At 58.7% G+C, this 16,533-nt stretch overlaps 1 protein-coding gene across 2 annotated transcripts; it reads left to right on the top strand.

Annotated features, from left to right (window-relative positions):
- The first annotated feature begins 2,007 nt into the window (after positions 1-2,007).
- RNF112 (ring finger protein 112) lies at positions 2,008-7,357 on the top strand. Of its 2 annotated transcripts, XM_079798718.1 has the most exons (12): positions 2,008-2,145; positions 3,190-3,415; positions 3,556-3,951; positions 4,092-4,196; positions 4,543-4,593; positions 4,850-4,906; positions 4,985-5,059; positions 5,170-5,284; positions 5,418-5,584; positions 5,659-5,712; positions 5,808-5,882; positions 5,960-7,357. In XM_079798718.1, exons 1-12 carry the CDS (start codon positions 2,123-2,125, stop codon positions 6,428-6,430), a joined length of 1,815 nt encoding a protein of 604 aa, XP_079654844.1. In that variant the 5' UTR covers positions 2,008-2,122; the 3' UTR covers positions 6,431-7,357. The 2 variants fall into 2 exon arrangements, with proteins under 2 accessions (XP_079654844.1, XP_079654843.1); XM_079798717.1 differs by having other exon boundaries at positions 4,850-5,059.
- Positions 7,358-16,533: the final 9,176 nt, after the last annotated feature.

Raw genomic sequence — 16,533 nt, 5'->3', positions numbered from 1 at the left:
TCCTTTCCTTCCCGACAGAGGCCCCGTGCAGGTGACGCGGCCAGGGTCGCCTCTGGGCAGGGCTTGCCTGCAGGCAAGAGCTGGCCATGGGCCCGGCCCGCTGACCCGGGAGATCTTCCTCCACCTCAGAGTGAACACAGCCAAGGAGCTGCCCACAGCCCACACGTTTTCACCATGAATTTTTAAAAGAGGATTTAAAGAATCTTTACAATGTCGAATTTGGTAAGAACCAATTACTTACTATTGTGTAAAAACACTCAACCGCCATTCCTGTTTTGGTCACCCTGATATTCCAGAACCTCGTTCAGTGCTTGGCACTTCGTAGGTGTTCAGATACCTGTTGGCTCTGTGGCACCCGTGACTGGATCTGACTTCACAGAAGACGGTGCGGCCGCGGTCCCCGGAGGACACGGCCGCGGTCCCCGGAGGACATGGCCGCGGTCCCCGGGGGACACGGCCGCGGGGGACACGGCCGCGGTCCCCGGAGGACACGGCGGCGGTCCCCGGAGGACACGGCGGCGGTCCCCGGAGGACACGGCCGCGGTCCCCGGAGGACACGGCCGCGGTCCCCGGAGGACACGGCCGCGGTCCCCGGGGGACACGGCGGCGGTCCCCGGAGGACATGGCCGCGGTCCCCGGAGGACACGGCCGCGGTCCCCGGGGGACATGGTGGCGGGCAGCAGACACTGGGTTAAGCGGGCACTACCTTGATCTTGACGTTTCCTTTTTGCAGTTTAGACTCATTTTCTCATCAGGTTTCTGATAGGTCCTCCCTTCCCCCAACTGGTGGGCGGAGTAGGACGGACCCTGCGGCCTGGACATACCTGAGCACCTAACCAGGCACCTTATTGGACTGTACATTGACCTGCCAGATACCTAAGCCCTGTGCCTATATGACCACACATTAAGCCACCATCGGCGCGTGCCGAGTCCCCTAAGCCCCCATCCCTTCCCATTCCTCCCCTCGGAAGGCGTGCTCCCCTCTGCACGGGCCGCTGCTCTCCCCTGCGAGACAGCCCGGCAGGTCTCTGCCCTCATAAAGCCTGTAGTCCTGGTTTTCGGCTCCCGATTGATTTCTCAGTTTCACCCATCCTGAGACTGGACGCGCTCACAGGCCTGTGGACCAGAGGACACAATGGGCCATCCCTGCCTGACCTCCACAGCCCGTCTCCTGGACAGCGGTTCTCCTGGGAGCCCAGGAGCAGGCCAGGCCTTCCTCCGGGGCACAGGCTCTCAGCGGGGTGCTCTCCCCTCCCGCTGCCCCCGTCTCCCTGGGTCCCACAGGGAGCCCTCCGGTTGCCCAGGCCTGGGGTGGGGGCTCTGCCGGGTAGCTGGGCCTCCCTCCTGCCCTGTCCTTCTAACCTGTCGTCCACGCAGCGGCCAGAGTGACAGGGCTGCATCCTGGGGGTGTGACCAGTCCACATGTCGGCCTGAGCCCGGGCGGGGCCTCTTCTCTGGAAGTCACGCGCAGTGTGAGCTTGGAGTGTGTATTTCAAGTGAAGTCTGATGGGAAAATGGAGCATGCACCCTCCCCCTCCTGCCCTTATCTTTCCCGTTTCCATGGTGACTCACCACTTTGCCTGCCGCATGCATCCCAGCCTCTGCCAGGGACTCGGAGCCTGGCCGGTCCCTCCCTCCGCTGGGCCTGTTCCTGCAGCCCTGCCTCCTCCCCCAGGCGAGTCCAGGCAGCCTCCTCTTCCCCACCGACCTCACATCTATTTTTCGCTCTGGCAGCGGCTCCTGGGGAGACCATCCCCCACCCCCTCCGCCAGCCTGAGGTCTCGGGGCGCACCAGCCCTTCCATCCTCACGCTGCCTCAAGGTCTCTGGGCCTCCGCCCTCGGCCTCTGGACCAGCCCCACGCCCAGCCTCCCATGCCCCGGTCCGCCTTCTCAGTCATTTCCTTTTGTCACCGGTTTGGCAAACAGGCAAGTCTTCTCCTCAGACGTGGGGAAAAGCATGGGGTGGGAGGGGCTCCCTGGAGATGGGGTGGAGCGCAGAGGGGCGATGGAGAGGCCATGAAAACCCAGGACTGAGACAGGAATCTGGATGCTTTTCTAATAACGTTTTTTGTTGTTATTTCCCCTGCCAAATTTCTCTCCAAGGAGAGAAACCAGAGCTTCATGGGAAACAGCAGCAACAGTTGGTAAGCGGCAGGGCCGGCTGGATATTGGTGAGGCCTCCTGGGCCGGCTGTCCGGGAGGCAGCTCCAGGTTGGATCTGCCCGGATCGGGAGAGGAGGTGGTGCCGGAAATGGCGGGTGCTGCAGGTGGAGCTCAGGAGGGGGAGCGTGGGAGCGGCTGAGAACCAGGCCTCTGCCCCCCCCCCCACGGGCTCCACCCTAGGGGTCCCGCCTGCGGTGTGGTTAGGAGGTTGCAGAAGGGATCAGCCTTAGGCGGCCCTAACTCCTCCAGGGCCCTGGCAGCAGGGGGCTGTGGGTGAGGTTTTCACGAGCATTTGAGCCAGGCGCTGGTGGGGTGCAGGCGCTGATGGGGTGCAGGCGCTGGGTGGGGTGTAGGCGCTGGGTGGAGTGCAGGCGCTGATGGGGTGCAGGTGCTGGGTGGGGTGCAGGCGCTGGGTGGAGTGCAGGCGCTGGGTGGGGTATAGGCGCTTGGTGGGGTGTAGGCGCTGATGGGGTGCAGGCGCTGGGTGGGGTGCAGGCGCTGATGGGGTGCAGGCACTGGTGGGGTGCAGGCGCTGATGGGGTGCAGGCACTGGTGGGGTGCAGGCGCTGATGGGGTGTAGGTGCTGGGTGGGGTGCAGGCGCTGATGGGGTGCAGGTGCTGGGTGGGGTGCAGGTGCTGGGTGGGGGTGCAGGCGCTGGGTGGGGGTGCAGGCGCTGGGTGGGGTGCAGGCACTGATGGGGTGCAGGTGCTGGGTGGGGTGCAGGTGCTGGGTGGGGGTGCAGGCGCTGGGTGGGGTGCAGGCGCTGATGGGGTGCAGGCGCTGGGTGGGGTGCAGGCGCAGTGCCGGGAGCACCATCGCACCAGCTCACTCCGATGCCCCCCCTCCTGGACGGTGAGGGAGCAGCCGGAGGGGGACCTTGCCGGGGGTGGGGAGTTGGGGCGGGGGGACTGGCCCGGCAGAGCCAAGGTTTCACCTCCAGGCAGCTCTCCGCTGCCCGCGGTTCTGACCCCAAGTCCCTGCCCCACATGCTGCTCTCAAATGACCCGTCTGCCCGCCCCCCCAGGTCCCACGCCCCGTCCCCCCGGCTGGAGCTGGGCCTGGGGTCCCGGCCCCCGGCGCCTCGGGAGCCGCCCGCCTGCGCCCTCTGCCCGGGGCGGCTGCGCGAGCCCCCGCGGGACCGCGGCCCCGACGCCCGCAGCCGGTGCCCCCAGCGCCGCCCGCGGAGGGGCCTCCGGGGCCTGGAGGAGAGGATGGGGCGCCTGCTGCGGAGGCCGCCGCCCGCCGTGCAGGTGGGGCCGGGCCCGAGGGGGGCGGGGGGAGGGCGTGGCTCCGGCCTGTCCGGGGGGTCCGGTGAGAGGGGGCCGGGGGCGCCCTCCAGCTTGGGGTCCCCGCCCGCCGGCCGGCGCTGACGGACCCCTCCTCGGGCCAGGAGAGCTGCGCGGGGCCGGAGCCGCTGCTGCTGGTGCGGGTCGGCGCCGCGGGGGGCCCGCTGCTGAGGATGGGCGCCGTGAACCGCTGCCTGAAGCACCCGCTGGCCCGGGACGCCCCGGTCTGCCTCCTCGCCGTGCTGGGGGCGCCGCGCCCCGGCAAGACCGAGCTCCTCAACCGCCTGCTCCAGGGGCTGCCGGGCCTGGCGACGGTGGGCTCCGCCGGGGCTGGGGGCTGGGCCCGCGGCTGGGCGGCACGGGCTGGGCACCCCCTGACGCCCTCCTCTGCCCGGCAGGAGGCGGGCGCCCCGCCGGGGTGCAGCTGGGGCGCCGACAGCGCAGACAGGGGCGTGCGTGTGTGGAGCCACCCCTTCCTGCTGGGGAAGGAGGGTCGGGAGGTGAGGGAAGGCCCAGCAGGTCCAGGTTGGGGCCGGGAGGTGGCAAAGGGGAGGAGAAGGGAGGAGAGCGGGGCCAGGACTAGGAGCGGTGCCCGAGGAAGTGAGTCTGTCCCGCCCTCAGTCTGCCCCGCCCTGCACAGGTGGCTGTGTTCCTGGTGGACACCGGGGACGCCATGAGCCCTGAGCTGAGCCGAGAGACTAGGACCAAGCTGTGTGCCCTCATCATGATGCTGAGCTCCTACCAGGTGATGCCTGGGACCGGCCCTCAGAGCCGGGACGGTCACTCTGCCTTACAGGCTTTTGTGTCCAGGGTGTCTGCAGATTCTGGGGGTGCCCCTGCAAGGGAAGGATGCCCCCAGTTGGTGAAGGTGGGAGCATCGCTTGTTCTAAAGGAGGTTGAAGTCCCTGGGGGGCAGTTGAAGTTCAGGATCATCCCCGCCTGCCTTCCGTCCCCCTGGGCTGTGCCGACCCCTGGGCTGGGCTCTCCAAGGTCCCGAGACCCACAGCCGGACTGGGAGCGCCCTCCTCACGGGGATCTTCCCAGGATCTCTGCCTTCGCCGACCCTCTCCCACCTGTTCCCCTTGTGCCAGATCCTCCACACTTCCCAGGAGCTGAAGGACACAGACCTCGAATATCTGGAGGTGAGGACACATCTGGTGTTGGGGTGCCGCCGTCCCTGCCCTGACCATAAGGCTAGAGGGCTGGACCAACCGGAATCAGGTGCCTCCAGTTCTGACCTAGCATCCCATGACCTGCAGGTGTGGTGGGTTTGAGGCAGAGGATGAAGCCCGAGACACCTGGTGGGAGGGAGGCTGGGAGCGTGCACCGTACTGTGGGCCCCTGGGGACGGAGACATCGACCCCGGAGTGGCCCAGCTGTGACCCTCATTGCCTCTAGATGTTTGTCCACGTGGCTGAAGTGATGGGCAGGCATTATGGGATGGTACCCATCCAGGTGAGAGACCCGTGTCTGGACTCGTCACTCAGACCCAGACCCCGCTGGCTGCCGGTGTCAGGAGCCCTTCTCTTCCAGCACCTGGATCTCCTGGTCCGTGACTCACTGCACCCCAACAAGGCAGGGCAGGGGCCCGAGGGGGACGCCCTCCGGGTGAGTGTGCAGAGGGAGGGGTGCAGGGGCGGGCAGGCAGAGGCGAGGGTCCTGCAGGTCAGCTAGGGAGGGGGCTGGACCCCCAGCTCAGCGATCTCCTCGTCTCTCAGAAATCTGGCCAATACCCCAGGGTCCGGGAGCTGCTGCGGGGGAGGCGAGCCCGCTGCTGCCTCCTGCCTGCGCCGAGGCGGCCGTGGGCCGGCGGAGACCCCGGGAGCCCGGGCGGTAAGTGTCCCAGCAGCAGAGGCCCCCAGCTTGCCCTCCTCTAGTGCCCGGACCCGCCGCACACCTGCCAGTGTCTCCCCGCCTCGGACCCCTCCTCCCCCCGCAGCCCGTCCTCAGCGGAGTCTCTTCTCAGGCCCAGAGGACGATGCCTGCCCCCTGCGGGCCTACGTGGCCGAGGTGCTGCGTGCCGCCCCCCAGCATGCCAAGAGCCGCTGCCAGGGCTACTGGAGTGAGGGACGCCCCGTGGCCAGGGGGGACGGCCGCCTGCTCACAGGGCAGCAGCTAGCTCAGGAAATCAAGGTGTGACACCTCTCCAAAGACCCAGGACGGCGCCCGGCCCCTCCCTCCCTGACTCCCTCACGATATTTCCGCAGAACCTCTCGGGCTGGATGGGGAGGCCAGGGCCCGGCTTTGCCTCTCCGGATGAGGTACAGAGCTCCCGGGACCCAGGGGGCCGGGGGAGCGAGCTGGTGCACCGGGCCCGGGGAGGAGGGAGAGGCAGCCTGGGTTTTCCTGTGGACAGATGGCCGCCCAGCTGCACGACCTGAGGCTGCTGGAAGCTGCCAAGAAGGAGTTTAAGGAGTATGTGCGGCAGCAGGTGAGTCCCAGCCTGTGGGGCCCGGGGGAGAGGCTCTCAGATCTCCGGTCAGGGAGCCCTCTCTCCTCCCGGCACAGGACGTGGCCACCAAGCGCATATTCTCCGCGCTCCGGGTCCTGCCGGACACGATGAGGAGCCTCCTCTCTGCCCAGAAAGATGCCATCCTGGCTCGCCACGGAGCGGCCTTGCGGTGCCAGGGGAGAGCGCCGGCCTTGGAGGCCCTGGAGGCTGAGTTGCAGGCCCAGGCCAGGGCCTTCATGGACACCTACACCCTGCGCTTCTGCGGCCACCTGGCCGCCGTGGGCGGGGCCGTGGGCGCCGGGCTCATGGGCCTGGCGGGGGGCGTGGTGGGCGCCGGCATGGCCGCAGCGGCGCTGGCCGCGGAGGCGGGGATGGTGGCCGCTGGGGCTGCGGTGGGCGCCACAGGGGCCGCCGTGGTGGGGGGCGGCGTGGGCGCGGGGCTGGCTGCCACCTTGGGCTGCATGGAGAAGGAGGAGGAGGAGAGGCTGCAGGAAGGCGACCGAGAGCCGCTGCTCCAGGGAGAGTAACAGGCCCAGCAGCCAGGAAGCGGAGGGAGGGATGCGAGGCGGGAGGGAAGGAAGCGGGGGTTCCGAGGACCCCCATGTCCCACACTGCCCGAGTGAGGGCCCGGGTCTGGGTGGCTGGCTGAGCTGAAGAATCCGGGGCCCCGGGAGGGGTCCAGGGGCAGGAGCAGGGTGGGTGGTAAGTAGGATGTAGGGCTGTTTCGGTTGCAGGCCATTGCTAACTGGCCATTGACCCAAATAAACCTGCCACGTGTCCCACAGTTGTTTGCTCCCCCCTCCGGCCCTGGCTCACCCCGGGCGGGCGCAGGAAGCTGAGCGAGCTGCACCTCCCGGGGCAGAGGGTTCGTCCTTTCAGATGGGGGCAGCCCTGGGTTCAGTGACCTTGGTGATCAGTATTGGGGAGCACTAAAGGGGGGCTGGGGAGGAGAGAGCAGGGAGGCCACTGGACAAACCAAAGACTCCACGTGTGGGGGGCAGTGGCCTGCCCCCCGGAGTGGAGAAACCTGTCCCTGGGACTGCTCCCAAGCTGCCCAGCGGACCGAGGGGTGTCCCCACGCCTGAACCTCGGGGAGTCGGCAGCGGGCCTTGGGCGAGGCCTCGGGGCTGTGCCCTTTGCCACGCTGGTCAGGTGCAGCGTGCCTGTGCTGTGTGCGGAATGCCATCCCGGCGCCGGGCTAGCTGCCAAAGATGAAACCCCCGCGATCGCATCCACGCTGGACAGCTGGCCCTGGGAGCATCTGCGAGTCCTCAGGCTTCGGCGAGGGGGCACGCGCTCTCCTTGCCCCACCAGCCTTGGGAAGACCCTCCGCTCCGTGTCAGCAGGAGGCCTGGGTGCAGCCCCACAGGGAGCCCGAGGGCCCAGGGCCCTCCCAGGGGGCCAGGAGGTCCCACCGGGAAGACTTGCAAGTGTTTGAACTGTAAAAAGCTGATGGGCACACTATACAAAAAATAAAATGTGTGCTTGAATGTCCGCTTCCAGTCAGTTATTGAAACAGTTCTTTGCAGCCCCCAGAGGGTTTGGGGCAGGAGGAGGTGAACCAGGCGCTCCATATGGGGACTCATGGACGGGAAGAGGGCGCATGAAATTCAAGAGCTCTGGGAGCTGCGTGTCCGAGGCCCCCACGGGGGCGAGGGGATTGTAGGGGGGCTCAGGCCAAAGGCTTGTCCACTCGGACCTGGGGCCTTGCTTCCCGGGTCTCTGCTGCTTCAGATGGGCCTGTGACCAGGTGGCCCCGCCTCCGTCCTGGCGGGGAGAGTGGAGGTCTTGTGGGAAGCCCTTGCTAAAGCGGTGGGAGAGGGGGAGCCCAGGCCACTTCTGTGGGGCCAGGCGGCTGAGGGTTCGTGGGCATCTCCCCCTGACCCAGACTGCCGGGTCAGAGTCACCGCAGTGGTCATGGTGTCCGGACCCCGCCTTTCACAGATGCAAACGCAGAGAGGAAGTCTCAGCGAAGGCTCCCCAGCTGCTGGCAGCAAAGCAGGGGGCCCTGAACGCCTGACCCCCAGCTAGTGTTCCTCGCAGACGCAGCCTCGGCTGTGCCGACATTGAGATGCTCCCCTTTGTGATCTTGCCCCCACCCCCAGTCCAGCTCTGAGAGGCAGTGTCGGGAACAGAGGCAGAGGGCGCGGTCGGGAACACGTGGCTCAGCGGCAGAGGTTGCCGTTAGTAAGATGGGGGCAAAACAGTGACGCAGAGAAACCTCCAGCCAGGGTGGAGGACAGGTGGGTGAAGACGAAGGGCCGAGGGGGACCTTCTGAGGACAGAGCCCGAGTGGGGGCGGGCCCACATTTTGTGAGGAATTTGTTGAGAAAGGCTTCCTGAAAGCATCTCTTCGGTCCTTCCATCTGGCGGACACAGAGCTACAAAACCTCCCAGACCTTGGGACGCAGGGTTAGGACTTGGGGGTGTGGGGCGGCATTAGGAGGAGCCACCCAGGCAGGGTGCTGTGTTCAGCTAGAGTCCACCCAGTGGCGCTGGAAGGAACTGCAGCGGCTACTCCCTGCTCTTTGGCAGGGGACACGTGGGGGTCGCGCTCTGCAGAGGCAAGAGGAATTGTATAAAGTGCTGTTTGTCTTGTGCTGTTGTGGGGTCGAACCCTGGAGTCAGAATAAGACCACCGGAAGCTGCTGATTGATTAAAAAAAGCAGGCAGGGATTTATTGAACTGGCCAGGACGGCCTCGAGAGCACCACACACAGGTGGCCACACTCACTACCGCGCCATTTCAGGTGTAGGCGGTCTTTTTAAAGGTCTAAACCACAAAAATTTTCCTTTGTTCTAAATTCTAAATTCTAAATGCTGGGAATAGTTCACATGGTGGTTCCCAGCCACATCCTGCTGGACATTGGAATGTGGCCCTGTCTTGCAAAAGCAGGTTTTTACAGAAGCAGAACCAAGCGGAGTCAGTAATCTCTAAAGGTTATCTACAGTTTCTACTCCTGGAGCTACTGAGTCAGTGGGAATCAATATCCTATAGTCCTGGTCCACAGGCACAGGAAAATTACCTCTGTGAGTCTCCAGGTCTCAGTCTGGAAGCTGAGGTAACTACCCTATTGTTTTTTTTTTTTGTTTGTTTGTTTTTAAAATATATTTTATTGATTTTTTACAGAGAGGAAGGGAGAGGGATAGAGAGTTAGAAACATCGATGAGAGAGAAACATCGATCAGCTGCCTCCTGCACACCCCCTACTGGGGATGTGCCCGCAACCAAGGCACATGCCCTTGACCGGAATCGAACCTGGGACCTTTCAGTCCGCAGGCCGACGCTCTATCCACTGAGCCAAACCGGTTTCGGCACTACCCTATTGTTTAAGCAAGTAAGTGCATGCAGAAGCCAGAATAGCAAGGTTAAAATTCAAACAGCAGTTTTTACCTAAGTATGGTTGCTACCATACTTTAGTGCCTGATAGCTTTCTTTTCTTAATCCTCACCCGAAGCTATTTTTCATTGATTTTTAGAGAAAGTGATGTAGGGAGGGAGACACACACACACACACACACAGATACATCTATGAGAGAGGGAGACACATCAATTGGTTGACTCCCACACATGCCCTGACAGGGGCCGGGGGACGAACCTGCAACCCAAGTATGTGCCCTTGATCTGCAATCAAACCTGAGAACCTTTGGTGCGTGGGCCCGATGCCCTACCACTGGGCCACACTGGCCAGGGCTGTGCCTTGTAGCTTCCAAAGCATTTTCCCAAACATTATCTCTCCTAAGCCTCAAAACCATCTCAGGCAGTATGTACTTATTTTTTAAAATATGTTTTTATTGATTTTAGAGAGAGAGTGAGAGAGAAACATCAATTGGCTGCCTCCTGCACGCCACTGACTAGGGATGGAGCCCACAACCCAAGCATATGTCTTAATGGGAATCGAACTGGCAACTTCTTAGTGCATGGGACGATGCTCAACCAGCTGAGCCACGCCCACCAGGGCTAGAGGACTGATTTTTACAGAAGCTCAGGGGGATGATGTGATCAGTTGAAACAACTAGTCCAAGATAAGCCAGGACTTGAACCCAAGTTTTCTGGTGCCAAATTCCTTGCTCAAGTGAGCCATCTCCCACAAGTCCAACCAGGCTCCACGACCCGGCCTCTTGGTCCCAATCCACGTAGGGGAAATCTCTGGCTTCCAATATGAATTCACAAGAGCCTCCATGACGCTGTCCAAGGTCCCAGCCGCATGCTGAAGTCTGGCTGGTTTCTCCTCTGTGACCTGTTGAAGGTCACTCCAAGGTACTTTAAGATTCTTGTGTGACAGGTTTCTGGGTTAGAGATCTGGTGACTTACTTTCAATTCCTGCCTCTGAGGGCTCCCTCCTGTTGAAGACGGCAGTGCCACAGCACAAAGGGACGCAGCCCTGCTTGGACTGAATGCGTGTGTTCCTCAGATTCACGTTGAACTCAGTCCTCACTGTGATGGAATTGGGTGGTGCGGCCTTTGGGGTGATTAGGCCAGAGGGTGGAGCCCCCATCAGTGGGATTAGCGCTTCCACCACGCGAGGACATGGCCACCATGAGCTGGGAAGCGGGCTCTCAGCTACTGTTACCAGCGATGTTGGCGGCCTCGAAGTTGGGCCTCGGTTCTTTTTTTTTTAAATCTTTATTGTTGAAAATATTACAGATGTTGCCCTTTTTTTGGACCTGGGTTCTTGAGCTCAGCAAAGAAAGAATTCAGAGCCAGGAACTCAAATTATAGAAGGAAGTTTAATTAGAATATTATAGAAGGAAGTGAGCCAGATGGGAAACAAGCTGCAGAAGCAAAAGAAGGGCCCTTGGAGCGTAGGAGGGGGAAAGGTAACGCTCTGGGGTGGGGAAGGTGGGGTGTGCTCCTGGCAGGGAGAGCATGCTGGGTCCTTTCTCATGAGCTTTTTGTTGCTGTTGCTGTTAATCCTCACACGAGGACATTTTTTCCATTGCTTATGGGACACACACACACACACACACAGAAAAACATTGCTGTGAGAGAGACACACCGATTGGTTGCCACAGCATGAGCCCTGACGAGGAATTGAACCCGTAACACTTTGCTGCATGGGCTGATGCTCTAACCACTTAGCACACTGGCCAGGGAGCGTTTTAAAGACTGAGAGTTTAGGGGAGGTCTTATGGGAGGACTCAATAAAATTCAATAGCTTTATGCTGATGCGACAAAAGAAAGAAAGAAAAAGAGAGATTTATTTCTCTGACTTAATCTGTCCTTGGGTGTGGTTGGCACAAAAAGCACTGAACTGGAGTTCTGCTGTCTCCCTGAGTAGGGTGACTTAAGCTATTTTCCCTCTGGTTGGGGAGGAGAAGTGTAAACCATTATTCCTAAGTGACTTGGGTAGGGAAGACAGGATTTTGAGATTTACTAGATGGCTGTAAACTGCTTGGCCGTTTAACTATTTCAGTTTCTCTATTGCACGGTCCTGGCCTACTAGCTTGTCTCAGTATCTCACTGCATCTGCTGGCCCCGCGGATCTTGGACTCTGGATATTCAGAACTGTGAGAATAAGTGTTGGCTGCTTTTAGCCACCTAGTAATGTGTTTTGTTATAGCAGCACCTTGACTGCTTGGAGCAGGCGCCCCTGACTGCATGAGACCATGTCATGAGCAAGAAGAACCCACGAGAGCAGAGACACCACGTGCAGGAAAGGCTTGGAGATAGAAAGGAGGACCTAGGTTGTAAGACCCCCCGGAGCTGGGGGTGAGGGAGGGCACCCTGGGGCCTTGGCGGGCCATTGCAGGACAACAGGAAGAGCAGGTGCTTAGTAAATAGAAGTTTGTCCGCCCTGTAGACACAACCTCTGCCTGGCCAGCGTGGCTCAGTGGTTGGGGTCATGAACCAGGAGGTCGCAGTTTGATTCCCAGTCAGGGCACATGCCTGAGTTGTGGGCTCCATCCCTAGTGGGGGGCATGCAGGAGGCAGCCAATCAATGATTCTCTCTCATCATTGATGTTTCTATCTCTCTCTCCCTCCTCCTTCCTCTCTGAAATCAATAAAAATATATTTTCAAAAATTATCTCTGATAACCTCCCATAGTGGGCAGGGTTCTTAATTCAAATTCTTCTAGGCAGTCAGGGAGGAACAGAAGTTTCTCTCGAGCCTGTGGCAAAAGCTGCCTCTAGCACAGAGCAACCTGCGTGCCACAGAGGCACAACTTGGGTGACTCGTTCAAACGCCACAATGCGATATATAGGTTTATTTATTACCGCATTCCAGCCTCCCCTACCCTAACTAGCACAGAAATTTGTCCCCTGAAGTGGGTGATGCTCTAACAAAAACCCGAAGTGTCAGCGGCTGGGCGGCGGCAGAAGGAAGCACTGCTGGTCCACCTTGTGCACGGACACAGCGTTTGGAAAAACTTGCCCACAATAACATGGGGGCAGACCCGGAGCTGTTGAGGGACATTTTTTAAAACTCTGCCAACCTAGAAAACCTCTGCAAATGTAGAAAAGAAATAGTTCTGGTATTGAATAAGCATTAAACCAGACTGGGCTGTGTGAGGAGTTAGGAGCGGGCCAGGCAGTTAGGGGTGGGACTACGGGAGAGGGACGTAAAAGGGAGGTGCAGCTGAACCCCGTGAGCAGAAACCAGTTCGTCTGCCACATCCTGTCCCATGTAAAATCGCCAGAACAAAGGGCCCTGACCCCAGGCTGAACACACAGGGCCCAGAAAATGAGCCAGAATCCTGAAGTGTAAAATGTATGGATGTTGCTGGGATCACATTTTTAGAAACAGCCAATGGGAAGTTAGCAGGGCACATATCAACCTCTAGACAAAGGAGCGGCCCCCGGAAGCCCACCTGAGTCCCCATCCCGCAGCAGGGTGTCTTTATATACCAGTAATAACACTTTGCTTTCACTCATCTCTGTCCCTGAACTCATTCTTCGATTTCGTGAGGCAACGAACTTGGACCTGAACAGAAATTTTGGATACCAGTGTCACATGTAATCTAATATTTATAAAGGAGATTACAAAGAGAGAAAAGAAGTCCCAGCATTTTCATACAGCCAAGCAGATACAACCCAGCAGGTGAGTGTTCTCAGGCGTGAGGACTCGACCTCGGGTGAGAGGGCTTGGCAGCGTCGTCTGCTCTGTGTGCTTTCCTAGTTCAGCCTGCTAGCAACTCCTCCTGGGCCTGGAGTGGCGCCTGTGCTGGTATAGCCTTGTTGGAAGGAAAAATAGAACCTGTATCTATAATGAGCTGGCAGTCAAGGTGTCTCAGCTACAGGCCCAGGTGACAAGGAGATGGGAGTTGAAGAGTTGACTCCCAGGCCCTTCCAAAAAAAATTCCTGGGTTTTAATTCTGGTAAAAGGCATATTTAGCCTTCAAACAGATTTGCATATATATTAAAAGGACAAAGTACTTGCAAATACAAGTTTGCTCTAAGAAAAAAGAGGGGGAGAAAAGATCTCTTTCCATTTTTGTAACAGGAAAACTCGATCTTGTTTTTATTTACCCTTACCATTTCCCCCATTTGTTACTATTTTGTAGCAGCAATGTCAGCATACTAGTAGGTGGCTAGTTAGTTAAGGGAGCAAATGGAACCGGACGTTAAGCCTGATTCACTAGGAGGCCACAGCATTCACAGGCTCCCCAGAGGACAGCTGTGTCCTTCCCCAAGGGGACTTCGTCCCCAAGCGGACAGAAAGAGTCACTACCGGTTCTCTCAAACTCCCAGCCTATAAAACCCCTCAAAACAAAGGTCCAGGGTGCACCCTCCTTCCCAGGAGCCACCCGCACCTCTCCCCCCCTGCCCCCCACAAGCATGCACGTCCTAAACTCTAGGGGACCCCACGAGGCTTGCGACCAGGGCAGCAATGGGCAGTGGCAGTTGGTCTCAGGCTACCCCCCTGAACCCTGTCCCAAAGCCCCCTTTTCTCTGACTCCTTAGTGAGCCAGAGCAGCCCGGTCGAGGCTCACTCCCCGCCCTTCCTCGTTTGAGGTCCCAGCTCTAATGCACGTCCTCTACACTCACCTGGACTCGCGGTGGGAACTCTTTCCTGCACCAAGTCCAGAACCCGCTCACGGGCAGCCTGCAGCAGGGAGCTTTTCTGTAATAAAACTTTGCTTTAGCTCATCAAAAAACAAAACAAAACAAAACAAAAAACCCCACAAAAACCCCCCAAAACAAAAACACACTCATTACCGGCTGACTCTAGCAGACCCGCTCAGGGCCCGGTCCCCTTTCTGGGCAGCGTCATGGATGAACCCTGGGCACCATTTTGCTCCACTAAATCTTACCACTAAAACCCACCTTCCCAGGCGTGGGCCCCCGGAGGAACCCTATTTCCACCGGCGACACCAGCACAATGTCTGATGAATGCCAGCGGTTTCTACCCTTCGCTTGGCATTTCGCAGCCGTCAAAATAGTCCGCGATCCTATAGTAGAATGCAAAGCAATGACCGGACTCACAAGGGATGAGTTAGAAAATTAAGTACAATATGTGGCGTGGTGAACAATCTTTAAACATGTGCACCAATTATGTTAGGGAGGAAAAAATATTTTTCTTCTGCTTGTTAAACACAGACAACAGCCCCAAATGGCGTTGTTTATGCTAAGCTCTGCATCACTGAACCGAGACTGAATTTAAGTAGAGTTTTAACTCCTTCAGAAATGGGACCCTAGCCGGTCCATCAGGAATCCCGGGGTCAGCACTAGAGAGGTCACGGGCCTGATGGACCCTGCCAGCCCGGAAGGAAAGTGACCTTGCAATGACCGGTTAGCTTTTTCCGAGTACAGCCGTCTTGTTCCTGCTCCCTTCTGCCTGTGAAGGTCTTTCACTTCCGCAGCTCCTCAGAGCTCCCTTCCGTCTGCTAGGCGGGAGGCTGCCTGATGCACGAATCATTGAATAAAGTTAATAAGATCTTTAAAGTGTACTCAGTTGATTTTTAAAAAATATATTTTTATTGATTTCAGAGAGGAAGGGAGAGGGAGATAGAAACAGCAATGATGAGAGAGATTGGCTGCCTCCTGCATGCCCCCCCAACCCAGGTATGTGCCCCTGACCGGAATCGAACCCAGGACCCTTCTGTCCGCAGGCCGACACTCTATTCACTGAGCCAAACCAGCTAGGGCAGTTGACTTTCTTTCTTCTTCTTTTTTTTTCTTTTCTTTTTTTTACATACTTTTCTAAATTCTTGGCTGGGTCCATGTAACAAAAGGCAGATTAATAAGATAAAAGCATGCACATTTGTGTAATATAAGTTTTATGTGACATGGGGGCCTTCGTAAGAAAACGGACATCCAGGGCTGGGACGAGGGTTGGCACTGTCCCTGCGGGCGGGAGGCTTGCGGCCCTGGGTGAGCGCGTGCGGGGGAGGCAGGGGCTGGGGGCGGGGGCTGCGCGGGCCCCCGGACCAGACAGGATGAGGGGCGGCAGTCTTCGCATCCAGGGCCGGTGCTTGCGTCTCTCAGGCTGCTGTGGTGGGAGGAGAGATGTCTGCAAACCCTAGACCTCCCAGCTCGGACCCTGGGACGCCCCAGTTGCCCCAGTTTACAGTTTCCCTGGAGAGGCGCTCCTTGCAGACCCGGGCGGCTTGGAGGAAACACCTGCTAAGTGATGGAGAGGCTGCGGTGCCGCCTGCCTCATCCTCCGCTCCACCGCGTTCTTGCCGGCCGTGCGACAGGCCCCTCGCAAACTGCTTGAGTGGTGTCTACTCTGGAAAGGTGTTTGTTTGATGACATTTAAACGGATTCCCTGCCATCCTCTCCATCTTACCCGCCCTCCTCCTAAAAGAACAAGGATCACAAACTAAACAACAATTACAGCTACAGCCTCCGCCCGAGGACTCAATGTCCATGGTCTCTCTAGGGGAAATATTTTCTCAGGGTCTGCTTTTTGTTTTTGTTTTTGCTAATCCTCACCCGAGGGTATTTTCCCCATTGATATTTAGAGAGAGTGGAAGCGGGGAGGAGAGGGAGAGAAACGTCAATGTGAGAGACGCAGCGATGGGTTGCCCCGATCGGGTCCAGGGATTGAATCTGCAACCCAGGTACATGCCCTTGAAGGGAATTGAACCCAGAATGAGACCCTTCAGTGCTCCGCTGCCGCTCTAACCACTGGGCCACGTGGGCCAGGGCTTATCCCAGGATCTGTGGGAAATGTTTTCCTGAGGCCTGGCTTCTCTGATTAGCTTTAGAGCGTGTGTGTGGGAGGGGGCCACCTTACCAGACAGAACTGATTGTGTTTCTAACTCAGGAGAAAAGTGTCTTTTCTGTGAGGCTGGGTGGATTGTTTGGGAGTGAATGCATAGCCCCACGCAACCTGGTTTGCAAGAGCACCGACATTCTGTCACTTGGTGGTCTGCATGCAGTTTGACCTTCCTCAGCCTAGTGTCCAGTTTCAAGGTTTCAGAGCTTCCTTTGTGCAGGTGCACAAACTAAACTCGAGAAATAAAAGCATGCCACACGTGGCCAGGCTGGCCTCAGCTTTCTGGGTCTCTGGGTGACATTTATATAATACAGGCACCCCTTTTCTGGCCTAGTAGATGTCTATCAAGTGTTGTCTCTGCACCGAGAAAATCAAGTGCACCCCTCAAAACTCCTTTTTGAAAAAACTCTGGGTCCCTTCACCCGGTCTTTAACGCACTTGTGTTCTTCGCGTGACGGCACACGAGGC

This window comes from Cnephaeus nilssonii (genome assembly GCF_951640355.1).
Source record: "Cnephaeus nilssonii genome assembly, chromosome: 19".
NCBI classification, from domain to species: Eukaryota; Metazoa; Chordata; class Mammalia; order Chiroptera; family Vespertilionidae; genus Cnephaeus; species Cnephaeus nilssonii.
The sequence above is the reverse complement of the archived record's forward strand: the minus strand, read 5'-3'. Positions and strand labels throughout refer to the sequence as shown.